Source organism: Trichechus manatus, unplaced genomic scaffold (genome assembly GCF_000243295.1).
Source record: "Trichechus manatus latirostris isolate Lorelei unplaced genomic scaffold, TriManLat1.0 scaffold00017, whole genome shotgun sequence".
In the NCBI taxonomy this organism is placed as follows: Eukaryota; Metazoa; Chordata; class Mammalia; order Sirenia; family Trichechidae; genus Trichechus; species Trichechus manatus.
Window position 1 is genome coordinate 16903346 of NW_004443953.1, and position 16269 is coordinate 16919614.

Below are 16269 nucleotides of genomic sequence, written 5' to 3' on the forward strand. Positions count from 1 at the left end.
TGCCTGGCTACCACCACCAACTGCTTGGACAGGGATCACAATAGAGGGTCCAGGACAGAGCTGGAGAAAAATGTAGAAAAAAATTCTAACTCACACACACAGAAAAAAGACCAGACTTACTGGTCTGACAGAGACTGGAGAAACCCCAAGCGTATGGCCCCTGGATACCCTTTAGCTCAGTAATGAAGTCACTCCTGAGGTTCACCCCTCAGCCAAAGATTAGACAAGCCCATAAAACAAAGTGAGACTAAATGGGCACAGGACAAGAAGGCAGGAGGGGACAGGAAAGTCAGTAATGGGGAACCCAAGGTCAAGAAGGGGGGAGAGTGTTGACATGTTGTGGGGTTGGTAACCAATGTCACAAAATAATATGTGTATTGTTTAATGATAAACTAGTTTGCTCTCTAAACCTTCATCTAAGTACAATTTAAAAAAAAAGTTAAAAAAAAAAAAAAGAAAATCTGTCTTGAGCATTATGCTCTTTTAAGACCTAGCTACATGGGATCGATATGACAACAGCAATTTGAAAAATTTCATAGGAAACTTAGGGGGCAGTGCGTTTATGTTACTGGGGAGGAACCATCTGGAAAAGGGGAGTGAGAATTGTTGCACAACTTGAAGAATGTTATCAGCATCACTGAATTATACAAGTAGAAATTGTTGAATTAGTGTTATGTTCTGCTGTGCATATTCTCAACAACAACAAAAATATTAATTTTTTTTTTCTTGGGCAGTTATGTCTCCGTAATTATAATGAAGGAGAGGTTCAAAGACTAAGATTGAGAATAAGCATCAATTAAATGCAGAGAGAGAAGGGAAAAGAGGGAGAAGAGATTCTTCCATTTATACTGCACAGAACAGTTAACTATTTTAAGAATGTTCACCATACACTGCGTTTGCTATCCAACCTAAAAAAAAATTATTCCCTGTTTCTACTAGAGATTACTGGTAAAAATGGAGATGGTTGCATATCTACACAAAACATTAGCAACAAAATTACTAGTTTTTTAACTTTATATTTCAAAACAACTCCAATGACAATGCCTAAATAGTGCTCCTTCATTCTAACATAAGCATCCTATCCTAGCACCAATTACTGAGCATCAAGTCGCCTTGCTTTCAGAGGCGTTTGACTGCACTGTTGGCTTACAAGGGGCTAGGTGGGGTGAGAGATTTCATTCACAAAGAACATTTATTTCTTAAGGATAATGTTCTTTTAAAACTTCAATTAAAATACTGCAGGTGAAAAAGAGATGACATTCAAATTAATGAAATCCCTGGAAACACTGCTGTCCTAATTCACTGCTTTTCTTTTAAGCAGAATGGATGGCTTCAAATACTTACAAAGCTTTAAATACAGATTAAACAGGTACTTTGTCGTTAACCACTGTTGGAAGGGGATGGTGGCAGGAGAGGATTGAGACAATTGTTGTGAAATCATTTTTTTCCCTCCTCAAAAAGCTTACAAAGTCCTTCAAAAAGTCATTAGGAATTTTTGCATCATCTGCAATTAACTAAACATTTCCTACATACAGCATTCTCTCACCTTGAAATACTAAATTTTAACATTTGCCAAAACATCTGACTTACTTAGACCTTCAAAACTGTGAAGTAATTTATGTAGCATATAGATTTCTTTTAAAAAGGTCCTTGAGCAATTAATTACTTGATTGAGCAAAAAAGAACAGCAACAAACACTGTATCATGAGGTCTAATTAAATCCATTGTTCTGGTCCCATTAAAACCCTGTAGACAGTAGAATCACAAATACCTTCTTCAAGTGTCTCAGGAATTTTCATTCTAGCAAGATGAGACAGTAAAAGAACTCTGGCCTTCAAGCTGTATGGGCAGGTAAGTGGTGGTTCATTCTTCTTTAAATTAATGCTGCCAATTTCTCTGATTAGCTGGAGTAAATAAAATAATTATTCAAAAATATATACTTAAAAGAGCATTAGCTTTAGTATTTAAATGCTCACCATGGAATTTGGTAGACTGGCCTAACCTGTGGTATTAGAATATTATCCGTTGGTCTGCTTGTGGCATCTTTATTATACTGAGGATCAAATTCAGAGGCTCCTGCCAAAACCATGAGAAGACCTAAGAAAACAAAAGAAATATGAAAGTAAATAAAGTTGCTCATCTATTAGTTTCCCCTCCAAAGATACTTCATTAATCCTAAAGTGAAGCACTTCCTCAACCATGCACAAAACTAAAAATCATCCGAACTCCAACACTGACAAGTATTAATTTCTCTCAGGGAAAAGAAACGTCCACTTTTTAAAATGTACACAGTATTACCTCAACAGAAAACTGAAGAGAAACATACATCAATTTAAGGGCCTCTAAATAGCTGGATACGTTAAAATAACTTAAAATAGCATCTGTTTCTAGACCCAAGTATGCGTTCTACAGAAATTTTCTATAAAACGTTAGTATTCTGTGTGATATTAATAACTGTATGTGAAAAAAACAGGCACTGTGGTCAAATAATGGTCCTTGGAGCACTGGTGGTACAGTGGTTAAGAGCTCAGCTGCTAACCAAAAGGTCAGCAGTTCAAATCCACCAGCCATTCCCTGGATACCCTACAGAGCAGTTCTACTCTGCCCTCCAAGGTCGCTATGAGTCATAACTGACCCAACAGCAACAGGCTTTTTTGGGGGAGTGGCGCAGTTTGTGCTCAACTACTAACCTAAGGGTTGGTGGTTCAAATGCACCCAGTGGTGCCACATAAGAAAGGCCTGGTGATCTGTTTCTGTAAAGATTACAGCCAAGAAAACCCTATGGAGCAGCTCTACTCTGTAATACCTGGGGTCACTATGAGTCGGAATCAACTTGATGACAATGGGTTTTTCTTTTTTTTTATTTTATGGTTAAACACCATTACTCTGGGTTAAAAAACATTACAGGCTTATGGTCAAATTTTGACTTCTCAGAGCCTTCTGTAAACTAAAATACACTGTAATTTCCAGACATCGTGGAACCCTGGAGAGTTCTGGAAGAACAAAACAAACAAAAAAAAACAAACCCACTGCCGTTGAGTCAGCTCCAACTCATAGCGACCCTATAAGACAGAGGAGCTGGTGAATTTGAACTACCAACCTTTTGGTTAGCAGCTGAGCTCTTTAACCACTACACCACCAGGGTCCACTATTTAGAGGAATAATGTTCCTCAAAATACACCACACTTGCAGCCACTTACATTAACATTCAAGACTCTCATTAGCTTTAAAGACTGGCACTATAGTCATCACTCTCACCTCACGGCAGGAAAACGCATGTAATGTACTCGCGAAAGTCAGGACAGCAGAGCGGTTAATGTATGGACCCTGGAGCTTTGTCACTTCCTAGCTAAGTAACCTCTCTCTGTGCCTCAGTTTCTTTTTATGTACCCACCTCATAGGCTTTTTGTGGGGATTAAATGAGTTAAAATATGTAAAAATATTAAAAGAGTGCCTGACGCATAGCAAGCATAGTTTATGTGTTAGCTATTACTATTAACTGCCAGAAGAACAAACAGGTCTGTCTTGGGAGAAGTACAGCCAGAGTGTTCCTGGGAGGCTAGGATGGCGAAACTTCATCTCATGTACTTTGGACATGTTTGTCAGGAGGGACCAGTCCCTGGAGAATGTAATGCTTGGTAAAGTAGAGGATCAGCGAAAAAGAAGACAACCCTCAATGGGAGAGAATCAGACAGTGGCTGCAACAATGAGCTTAAGCGTAACAATGATTGTGAGGATGGTGCAGGACTAGGCAGCGTTTCGTTCTGTCGTACAACGCGTCACTATGAGTTGGAACCGATATCAACGGCACATAACAACAACAATTACTATTAATTACCCTCAAATGTTTTCATGAAAACAACTGTTCTTATGCTAGCTACAGAGCTGGTGCCAATGCTAAAATAACCAAGGATATGTAACCAAACCCAACAGCTAAATAATGCTCTTCTGACAAAATTAATTTTGTGAGACAAGTGCCACCCTAAGAAATCAATCAAAACTTAAATTCACTAATCTAAAAAACATGTTAAAAAAGATTATGAATATGGAATATTTTCATAAGGTAAGAAGTTCCTATATTGATATCTGAATCCAGCACCATCCTAAACTATGTATGTATAAGAGAGAGAAACATTCGTTTATTCCTCAGAAATATAAGTCTGTTCACAGTCATACGATCCTGAGGAAATCTTTCTCCTTACCAAGATAATTAGTAAAATTAGTAAAAAAACAATATTACATAAACATATATTCTTTTTAAGAAGGGAAAGGGGGATGGTCTATGATTTCTGAAAAGTAGTCATTCTGAAAAGCAACACTATACCTTCAAAGGATAAACTAAAATTTGGTTTTATAGGATCAAAGAAAGTATTTAGGAAATTTCTTTATTTAATAAGAAATTCTGAAATAAGACTCTGGGAATGAAATATTCTGACAGTTTTCTTTCAACATAGCCAAGACTTTTACTTATTTTTACCTCAATTAAGACAGTATAATGTAGTGGTTTAGTGTTTGAGAGCCAGACTGCTTGGGGTTAATACTGGCTCTGCTACTTATTATGTACCCTTGGGCATGTTACTTAACTTTTCTGTGCCTCAGCTTCCTCACCTATAAAATGTGCTTAAAAACAGCACTTACTCATGGGGGCAGAGCGAAGATTAAATGAGTTAACACATATGCAATCCCTAGCAGTGTCTGGTACACAACAAATATTCAATAAATGTTAGCTAGTATTATTAGAAAATCAGCACACATGAAGCTTTACCAAAATTTCTGATGATATATAACTGATAATATATAATTCAGTAAATGTTAGTAATAGAAATACAGATCAAGAAATGTGATGAAAGGTGTTAGCATTTTCTTCCAGCTTTAGTTATATGAACAAAATACCTACAAAACTGTAAAATGAAATTTCCCTGTACAGTTATGGAATATATATCAACTGCATATAAATGACTCAAATAATCTGACTAAAAGTTTACTTACGTTTCATATCCATATTCCGGGTTTTATAAACAAAGTATGTATAAATCTGTGTCGTGCGTATTAGAATCTGGTCTCCACTATAACGTATTGAGCGATACCACCAAGAGCCCTAAAATATAAATAAAATAAACAAGAAGTAACATATGAAAAGTAACTAACATTTTAAGTTTGATTAAGAATATGTTTACGGTCAAATTTTCCAATTATTCATAAACCAATAAAACATCTGAGCTTTAAAACAAATGCCACTTTGTTACATATTTCAAATGATTTATTTAGTAAATATTTATACTGTCTGGAGTCTAAATACCTTGTTTGAACACAAAATGGGAATAAGCATCAAGTTGGTCCCTAACACACAGCATGTTTTCAATAAATATTTGATAAATAAGTTTAGAAGCAATTTTACAGTTGGCATGATATTTTCATTTACATTATTTCATTTGATTGGGCCTCACACAACAATCCTATGAAGAAAGGAAGACTGGTTCATTATTAGCCTTGCTATGGGACTCAGAGGAACTAAAGGATCAGCAAGGACACCAGAAGAAAAAGTATTAAACATTTAAAATCAAGAGATAAACTTTATGGTATCTCCGTATTATGATACTATGCAGCTGTTTAAAAAATGAGGTTGCTCTATATGTTGTGCCCCTATATATTAAGCAAAAAAAAGTCACAGAACAATATATATAGTATGATCACATTAAAGTTTAAAAAAAAAGTCATGTGAATACAGTATACATAAATGCATAGAAAAAGATCTGAAAGAGAAACATAAACTTAGTAATTATTTCTGAGAAACAGAATTGAGGAAGGTGGTAAAGGAAGGCTTTCATTTTAAATTCTAAATACATCTGTATTATCTCAATTATGTGAAACTTTTGGATTGGAAGGAGATACACTTTAACAGACTCAAGTGACTGATATCAGACATAATCAATGGATTATGTTGTTGTGTGCCGTAGAGGTGATTCTCAAAGCGTCTCTACAGGACAGAGTAGAACTGCTGCATAGGGTTTCCTAGGCTGTAATCTTTACAGAAGCAGACAGCTAGATCTTTTCTCCCGTGGAGCAGCAACTGGGTTCGAACCACCAACCTTTTGTTTAGTAGCCAAGCGCTTAACATGGATTATGTTCTAGTGCAAATTACAGTCTTATAGGGAGACTCCAAAACACACCAACAATTCCCTTTCCAAAAACATTAATAAAAAGAGCTAGAACTTACCACAACAACTGGAAGGATAACCATAAATGCCAACCCATAAACAAGTAATACCTAGAATTGGAAAGAAGTGAAAAAAGGCATGACCTTCGTCAGGTAAATTATAACAACATTCATGAACATTTATTTTCAGGCTTACAACGCAGGTGGCAGTATTAAAAGCACTCCTCACGTATTATCTTGTTTAATCCTTATTCTCAAACTCTACGAGGAAGGTACTATTATTATTCTCCTTTTGTAGACAGGGAATACATATATGTTACACAGCTTGTCACAGGTCACAAAGCTAGTAAGTGGTAGAGCCAGGATTTGAACCCAGGTAGTCCAGCCCTAAAATCCATGCTCCTATCCACTATAACAAATTACCTTTTAATTTGCTACTACTGATACTCTATCAATAACTCCAGCAAAACAGTTCTATAAATTATGTTTCCCTTCCAGTCAGGTCCATATCCATACCCTGCAAGCAGTCAGTGCCTTGGAAATAAATAATAAGAAGTGCCCTTGGCTAAAATGGTTCCTTTGGCTAAATATCGAAGAGCTACTTTGTAAGATTCTGTTTGCTAGTAGTATCTGTCTGTTGATTTGAGATTTTTTCTCCTACTGCTTGATCCCAACTCTGGTAACTATCTTTCTCTTACTTCTCTATTACTCCCACAGAATAATCCTAAGCATGATAAACGTGCTTATACGCAGCAACTATATACCCCTGATAATAAATTTTAGCATAAGATTTAACAGCCATTTTTCAAAACAAATTACAATCAGACTGTGTGGATCTTTTTTTTTTTTAATTGCCTCAAATATAGCTCCTAGATAATTATTTTCAAGAAAGATGAAGTAGGGAATCATCTATTCCTAAACAATAGGTTAAGATAATTCCTGATGCTTTGGAGTTGCAGCACCTATCACTGACTGAAGTCTGATATCTGATTATCTTCTCAAGTACCATATGGAATATATACCATTTAATTTAGCACATATTAAAATTAATTTAGCATACATTAAAATTAATTTCGCCTGGGTAAAGGTGGAAGAAAAGATAATTTGAATTTTCCAAAAAACCAGTAGTTTCCCAAACCAAGGGTAGGACCAAATCTGAAGCTACTTCCAAAAGAGAAGAAATCACCACAACTTTAATGTTTTAAAACTACTTTTAGAACATACTGTCCCAAAGCAGAAGCCTCATAATGGGAACTAATCTTTCTCCATTATGTAAAAACTGTCTTCACAGTTCAAGCCAGAAGATGAAACTTTAAAGGCCACTACATTTTCTGAGAAAGCAAGAGAGAATGCTGGTGATTCGTATTAGTATTTTAATACTCTCATTTATTTTCCAAATTTTCTTCAACAAGCATGTATCATATTTTAAATAGACAGTTAAATTTGAAAACATACAAGTATTCTCTTTGTAATAACAAGACACATCATATTTAACAAAAATTATACCAAATACATCATGGTGTGTCTTATTTAAATGCACTCACCAAAATTGAATTTTTCTGGTCAACTATCCAAGCTGGCAAGGCAATTCCAAAGGTTGTGGCTGAAATAGGAAGAAAATCATAGTTTCCCAAGAAACTACATTCAGTTTTATATATTTATATCCCCAAATTTGGCTCCCCACAAAAAACTTTGACAAAGATTACCTTATTATGTATGTCTCCATAACACAAAAATTAAGAAATATAACTTATTATCTGAAACTAAAGTTTTCAAGGAAAAAAAAAATCCTAGAAAACTTGAAATTCTTCTGTGTTCTGTTTATAGAAACATGATGAATATAGGTGAAAATGTTTAAAGTTACTAAAGAAAAACATTTTTTTCACTCAATTTCTATTAACTGCAAACCGGAAATGATGAATAATAATGGTGACTATTCTTCTCTTTGAATCAACCTTAGTTCTATCTTTCAAACCAGTCTCTAGAAATAAAAATAAAAATTAAAGGCAACTCAATTTATATATCTATTTAATTCCTCATGGTTACAATTTTCTTATTCATAAACTAAGAAAATCAAAATATTCCTTTTAATCTAGATTGTTAACATTTTCATTAACACGTACAATATCAACAGTATTTTTTAATCATTATTTAACACACCTTGAGGCCCATCTGGATTTCCAAATTCTTCCCAATTTTTCCGAGACTCTTCATCAGTTAAACTAGCATCAAAAGAACCAAGTTTCAAAATTAGAAAGATACATCTGAAAAATAAGTACTCATGCTTACAAATTCAACTAACCAAGCAACACATTTCTTAAAAGATACTAATTTCAAGGAGCCAAGAAAAGCCTCTCTGATATCTGGAGAAAAACGGAGGGTGAGGAGGAGAGAGCAGGAAATGCTGCATTAATAGAAAATGTTAACTATCGAGTTTTAACATAAATTCCTGGTCGGGCCATGAGTTCTCAAGTTTAGCCAGTTCAAGTCAGAAGGCAAGGGGCAGTACACGTGATTTTAATTTTTTTCTTTATACTCTCATGTATTTTCCAAATTTTCCTCAATTAGTATGTATTATACTTTAATAATGAGATATATATATATATATATTTTTTTTTTTTAATATTAACCTAATAAATAATGGTAGCTTTATCCAAAACACTGGCACCACATTCTCCAAGAACAAATGAACACCTGTAAAATACCACTGCTGTGGAACAGGTCATTTGCCTTGTGCTAAGATAATTTCCCCTAAGCAACTGTCAATACTCGTTGCCGTCAAGTTGATTCCAACTCATAGCGACCCTACAGGACAGAGCAGAACTGCCCCATAGGGTTTCCAACGAGCACCTGGCGGATTCAAACTGCTGACCTTCTGAACTGCTGACCTTTTGGTCAGCGGTCAAGCTCTTAACCACTGGGCTACCAGGGTTTCCGCAACTGTCAATAAGACTAGAGAAACACCTGCTAAAATGACACCTTCCAAATCCAGGCAATATGAAAGTGACAGAGTGATTTTTAAGCACCTAAATGTAAATGTAATCCTGGACCTGAGCAATGGTTCAAGGCATAGAATCAGAGTGGTCTTATTCCAGGTCCCAATGTAGATGCTAAAAAACTTTAGAAGAAAAATTCAACTCCTTCGAAAACTTTACAATGTAGTTAAGAAGACAGGGCAGACATACACACATATGACAATATAATAAGGAACTCATTCTTGCAGACCAGTTGGCAAAAGATTATGTTTGAATCTAATTTTAGCCATTATTTCTATTTCCCAAAACTTATGCACTTAAAATGCAACATATTTTCTATTCAACAAAGCCCCAAGCTGAGAGAGGCGATGCAAGGATACTACCTTTATAAAACTACAAAAAGTACACTAATTAATTTTCAATGATTTGAAAATATTATTAGACTTATCAATTTAGTCATCATGAGAACAGGTGCCTTGACATCTTTAGTCCATGTTTACCTATAATTTCACTTACACTATTTGACCCAAGGCCACAGTAAAATACAGGAGCCAATGAAAAGTAATAGATCAACTAAAAGCTGGAAATGATGACTAATAATAGTGACTACTCTTAGTAAGTTAAGAGACGTTAGTAAGAACTGGTGCTGAGATTTCTTTTCTGCTGAAAGGGATGTTTCTCAAAAATTTTGCCCTCCCTGTACAATTGCACACTCAACCCAAAGCTTCAGCTATTATTTCTTTCAATATTCTGTCTTCTAATCTAATCCTTTTCCCCAAAATAATTCTCTGTCCCCTTCTGCCTTTCTGATGATGACAACACAACAAACTGCTCTTTATGCTCTATACAATGGCATCAGATTTTGTAAAAGGAAGCACAGCTCATGTCAGAGAAGCACTACTGATTTTGCAGCATACACACACACACCTGCTTAAAATTCCATTAACTCATTCATTAAATCAGCTTGTACAACTGTTATTGTAACAGGCACCATGCTGGATACTTAAAGGAATTTTTAAAAAGTCAGTGTAAGATGAACAACTGCCTTCTTTGTTGTGAGACCAGAAGAAATGTATGGTGCCCAGCTACCATTACTGAACATTTTGATCAAAAATTCTATAACCCAATCCTGATCAAAAGGGGGAAAATGCAGAATAGAATTTCAAATTCCCATGGAGTCCAGAATTTCTGGAGCCATGGAGGCTGGATAAACCCCTGAAACTACTGCCCTGAGATAATCTTTAAACCTGAAACCAAAAATATCCCTGAAGTTTTCTTAAAAAACTAGCCTAATTTGTAAAGAATGTGTGCCTTCAGCATTATGCTCTTTTAAGATCTATCTACATGGGGTCAAACTGACAATAACAACTCGAAAGATTAGATACGAGCCTTAGGGGGCGGTGAGTTTATGTTAGTAGAGGAGGAACAACTCAGAAAAGAAGGGTGAGAACGGTTGCAAAACTTGAAGAATGTAATCAATGTTACTGAAATCTACATTTAGAAACCTGAATTGGTGTATGTTTCTCCGGTGTATATTCTCAATTATAATAAAAATAAAATAATGTTTTAAAATCATTTGAAATTTAAAAAGAAGTATGTGACTATAGCAAAAAGCATAAAGATGGGATGCAGATGACTGAGGGTAGAAATACATTGTGTTAGAGCATTTTGATCAATAAGAGCTGACCAACCACATAGCCTATCATGTTCTTCTTGGGATTAGCTGGGTTAGAGTGAGAACCATATGACTCCTGGTTCTCTCATGGGATCTGCTTACAAAAAAAGGAGGAGGAGGAAAAGAACTCTACTAAGCACTTACCGTATACACTTGACTCTTCAGAACTACCCAATGAGGTGGGTTTATTAGTAACCTCATTTTTATAGTAATCTCTATCCAAGAGACAGAGAAATGAAGTATTTTATCCAAATGGTCCATCTAGTAACTGGCAGAACTGGGATTCAAACCAGGCCTATTTAGATCCCAAAGGCATGTTCTTGCCTACTGGTCCATACTGTTTCTCATGAAACTTAAGGACCACAGGTCACCTCCAGAAAGTTCGGATCTTAGAGGTCACTGTACTTGGGTCTAGGAACACCCTCAAGTACACGCCCCACCTGCAAACACTCCCCTGAGTGGAGAGGAAATCTCCCAGTTAAACTCATTCCAGGCCTGCATCTTTCCAGGAAAGACAGCATATCTAATAGCCATTCAACCCCTGGCACTCTGCTTTCCTTCACATTTCCACAGTGCCTCTCCTTGAATATTCCCAAGGGTTACCCAATTAACATTAGAAAACTAAATCACAGGGACAAATTCAGCATCAGGAAAATATATAACACATTCCACTGAAATATTTAAAACATACATCCAATGTTACACTAGGTATTGGAGAAAGCAAAGAAGTACAAAATACAACCTCTGCCAACAAGACTGCACAGCAGCAGTCAAGAAGGTCTTCATGACTGCTTCAGCTCTAACACTTCAGATTTCCAACTACCTGAATTCCTTTGATGAATTTAAAGATTTGTTTACGAATGATTAACTTTATGGCAGAGATCCTGAGACTACCAAAGGGTTAAGGGTCCCAGTCAAATGAAAACAGCACATCTCTAAAATTACAATTCCAGAAGATAAATAAATAAATGTAATTGACAAAAAAAAAATCAGTATAAGAAAGCAATTGAGCTTTTGCTACTTATTAGTGCTTCAGTATAATACCATTCCTAAGACTTAAAGTACTTAAAAGCTATGTAGTTTTAGCATAATACATATGTTACAAGCCTGAACAAGACCAATGATGCTAAGATAATTTTTAAAAGTGCAATTACTGCGCCTTCGGGAGCAAGGGAGAATGAAAAAGACTAAAGACACAAAGGAAAGATGATTCCAAAGGACTAACAGACCACAACTACTACGGCCTCCACCAGACTGAAGCCAGTACAACTATATGGTGCCTGGCTACCACCTCTGCCTGCTCTGACAAGGATCACAATACAGTGTCCCAGACAGAGCTGGAGAAAAATGTGGAACAAAATTCTAACTCACAAAAAAAGACCAGATTTACTGGCCTGACAGAGACTGGAGAAACCCTGAAAGTATGGCCCTTGGACACCCTTTTAGCTCAGTAATGAAGTCACTCACAAGGTTCACCCTTCAGCCAAAGATTAGACAGGCCCATTAAAGAAAATGAGACTAAAGGGGGACACCAGCCCAGGGGCAAGGACTAGAAGGCAGGAAGGGACAGGAAAGCTGGTAATGGGGAACTCGAGGTAGAGAAGGGAGAGTGCTGACATATCGTGGGGGTGTTCACCAATGTCATAAAATAATATGTGTACTGTTTAATGAGAAGCTAGTTTGTTCTGTAAATCTTCATCTAAAGTACAATAAAAAAAAGAAAAAGAAAGTTCAATTACTGTGAAGTTTCTAAATATAGTTATATCCCTTAACTTTTGGGGAGTCATACCCTTGGCTGCTAACTGAAAGGATGGCAGTTTAAGTCCACCAAGAGGCACCTTGGAAAAAAGGCCTGGTGAACTACTTTCAAATAGTCAGTGAGAGTTGCCTGGTAACACCTGCCAGAGAAGCCCCAATGTAATAAGGTCCTGCAGAAGTTTTACTGGCCCAGAGTGGGAGCTGGTGGCCCGTTCTCTCTGCTGGCGGCCTGTCCCCATGCTTTGGTGGGCTAGGGCAAGGGAAATATTGCAGGAGGAGTCCGATCTGTCTCTCATTATTGCTCATATAGTCCAAAAACTCAAAGGCTCCAATTTGTATACTCAGCTAGAGTGGCAGACCTGGCTGTTCCAGGCCAGGGTGCTGATCAGCCACCAGCTACTCCATTCAACTTGGAAGTGTAAGTTCCATTTTGTGAGGACTGACCAAAATAATATGCCCGGCACATAGTAAGTATTCACATTTGGCACATGGGAAGTGTTCAATTAATGACTGAAAAAAGAATGCAAATGATAGGGTATGAATATGCTAAAAGAAAACAGCTAGGCATTGGAGAAGGCATGGATGGCACTCAACACCAGTCTTCAGAGACCTGAGATTAAACTTGAATCACTAAAACAAGACATTAAGGAATTCTTTAAAATATCAGGTTGGGAGAAGAAACTTTAGAACGCTGTTTACAGTGAACGGAGTGTGTTTCCTTCACCTCGTCATCCTGCTGCACCTCCCAAACATCTTAAAGAACCTTTGGCATACATGATGAAAGCACAGGGAAGTTGGAAAACAAGAATTTTGAAGAGTTTAAAGTATGTTCATTGAACTCAGGATTCTACTGGCACTAAAGAGGCCTGCTGGAGAACAGAAATAACTTCTCAATACATGTAATGAAATGGGAACTGATGAACCAGATTTAAGCTTTTCAGACCTGTTTATGCACTTACGGATTTTCCTGCGGTATTAAATTAATCTTGGCAACCCAAATTATGAAAACGGTGATTCTCTTTGTTTCAGGACTCATTTGGGTTTAATCCAAGTTCCTTTGAAAGTAAAAGACATCCTTGAATTTAAAGAATTCTTTGTAGAACTCAGCTTAAATACAGGACAACTGGGTATAGATGATTCCACACAAGTGGCTCCTGAACTTTTTGAAAATGAGCGTGTACATATAGGGCAGAAAGTTCTAGCAGAACAAGATTGTGTTGCTGCTCAACAGTATATCAGACAAGGAAGTTCCACAGCACTGACAGCTGAATTGTGGACTCTCATTTTGAGTATTTCCAGTCAACCTGAGGCTATATTGCATTATGAGCAGCTAAAGACCAATGTGATACAACATGACCTTTTGGTGGATGGTCTAATACATAAAGATGTGAAGCTGACAACAAGCAATGATGACTATTATTTTGCACCTGAAGATTATTTATATCAGGTATTACTTTGTTTTTCCTGGGGTACACCTGTGTTGGATGACTGTGCATACAACAGTGCTTCACCACTAAAATCATACGTAAGTGGAAAACTAGGACTAGAATATGCGGGCTTTTATCTACCAAATGGTGTAATCCCTTTTTGTGGATTTTCAGTGTATATTGCGCCACTTTGTTTTCTATACCATGAACCTTCCAAATTGTTATTAGATATTCCGTGAGATATATTGCGTGTTTTTTCTTCAGACTCCATTCCATCTCTTCTCATCCTTCTGGTATTGTGTCACCGTGTTTGCTGTTTAAAACTCTTCTTCAAACATATCTTCCTCAACTCTTTTATCATCTATGAGAAATTGGGTCTCAACTGCTTCGCATATTATTTAAATGGATGGTTCAAGCTTTCTCTGGATACTTAGCTATGGATCAACTCTTGCTTTTATGGGATAGAATCTCAGGACACAACTCTTCAGAAATTCTTGCTTCTGCTTTCCGAGCAGTGAACCTGATGGAGGTGACATCACTGGCTGCAGCTGAAGCAGTTCTTGCTGACCTTTCCACTTCAAAAGTTATGCCTCTTCTACAAATCTTTCTGTTTGCTACTGTCACCTGATCTTCTTCAAGGCCGCTGACAACACACCTAGTTTTTCATTAGAAACTAATCATGAGCTATGAAAACTCTGCATAAAGTCAAAATTAAACTTTGCATATAAGCCAATAAAGATCATGTTCCTTCTGCAGTTAAAAAAAAGAAAAGAAAAATCAGCCATTGAAAATCCCATGGAGCACAGTTCTACCCCAACACACATGGAGTCGCCGTGAGTCAGAATTCACTCAGTGACTACTGGTTTTGCGTGTGTGTGCTTTTTACATCCTATTAAGAATGTAATGAAACCTGAGGACCCTCTATCATAGAAAAAATGCACATGTACACATACACGTAAATTCTCTATACAATTCCAGGGATCTCAGATTATAAATCCTGACCTAGAGAATATTTCCACTAAATTTTATGAGTGACCCTATGTAGAGGTTGTGCAGAATTAAGTCACATAAACGTGTAGGAGTGCATGAAAACACATGCGTTCTTAAAAATTAAAATATCTTAAATGTAGTAACTATGCTGCCCACTAGATATAAAGTAGCCTAAAGATAGATTTTTATACCGGAAAGTCAAGTCCCAATTGTATCCAGAAGAATAAACCAGAAAATTCAACAGTTGGTCTAACCTCTCAAAAATAACCAGACCTCATTTCCCTTAAGTTAGAACCTGGTATGAAGAAATAAGAATAATCCAGCTGGTTTATGATCAAACAAGGGAAAAGAAAATTTCCAGAATAACCAAAGCAAATCCTAAAAAACTTTGCAGGTCAAAGCCTACAACTGCGTTCCAAAAGTTATTTGAGTTATACTTAGGCTGCTAGAGTTATACATAAGATAGTAGCTTCAATTCAATCACTCAAAACTTTTTTTCAGTAATATACACACCTTCTGGTCTAATCTAGTTATACTTGTGGCAAGTTGGAAGATCTCAAAGTTCTGGATCCCACAACCATTTTAATTCCTCATTTGACTGACAGACCATCAACTATTTAAGACATTTAACATACAAAATATTCTATTATCTTGATCATGTAACTAAGTTTAAAAATCGAGGGTCTTACATTATTCTTCTGCACTTTTTAAAATAGTGATGATACATCATCAAGAATCAGATTTCCAGCAACCTGAGAACAAAACTATGAACGTGAAAATGTTACAACACCTTAAGACTGAGGGAAAAAAAACTACACCAAAAGCACTAAAAGTAAAGCTACTAGTTTAATAATCTTGGCTCTATGATTTCTGGAAATCTTTAGTTCTTCTTAAATTACCTGAAGACAGCAATTAAAGTAATGCAATACTCTTGTAAATAAATAGTTAAAGCAGGCACACTGAAAAAAGGAGGAAAGGAGACCAACAGAAAGACATCAATCTGCAGGAATGTGCTGTGCAGAAAATGTAATACACATTTCAGAAGCTCCTGAGGGCACTGCTTTATTACAGAATCATACAGTAACTCATACAGATAACCATCAATCCACAAAAAGGGGGGTAGACAGGGAGTCCAGTCAATATACTTTATCAAACACAAAAATGAGTAAGACAGTGAGGGGAAAAGTCAAAATTCCACCTCTCTGCTCTGACCAGGATCACAACAGAGGGTTCTGGACAGAGCTGGAGAAGGATGTAGAGCATAATTCTAACTCACAAAAAAAAAAA

General features: G+C 36.5%; 1 protein-coding gene and 1 pseudogene across 1 annotated transcript in view; one reads left to right on the forward strand and one right to left on the reverse strand.

The window, feature by feature from the left end:
• SEC63 (SEC63 homolog, protein translocation regulator) overlaps nucleotides 1-16269 on the reverse strand; it is a 78702-nt gene that overhangs the window by 34771 nt on the left and 27662 nt on the right. Inside the window, exons 5-10 of the mRNA XM_004372440.3 lie at nucleotides 8318-8379; nucleotides 7702-7760; nucleotides 6218-6268; nucleotides 4990-5098; nucleotides 2003-2097; nucleotides 1772-1904 (exon numbers count right to left, since the gene is read on the reverse strand). Coding sequence (XP_004372497.1) covers nucleotides 1772-1904; nucleotides 2003-2097; nucleotides 4990-5098; nucleotides 6218-6268; nucleotides 7702-7760; nucleotides 8318-8379 — 509 coding nt within the window. The remainder of the gene's footprint in view (nucleotides 1-1771; nucleotides 1905-2002; nucleotides 2098-4989; nucleotides 5099-6217; nucleotides 6269-7701; nucleotides 7761-8317; nucleotides 8380-16269) is intronic.
• Nucleotides 13050-16177, forward strand: LOC105756056 (TBC1 domain family member 19 pseudogene; annotated as a pseudogene).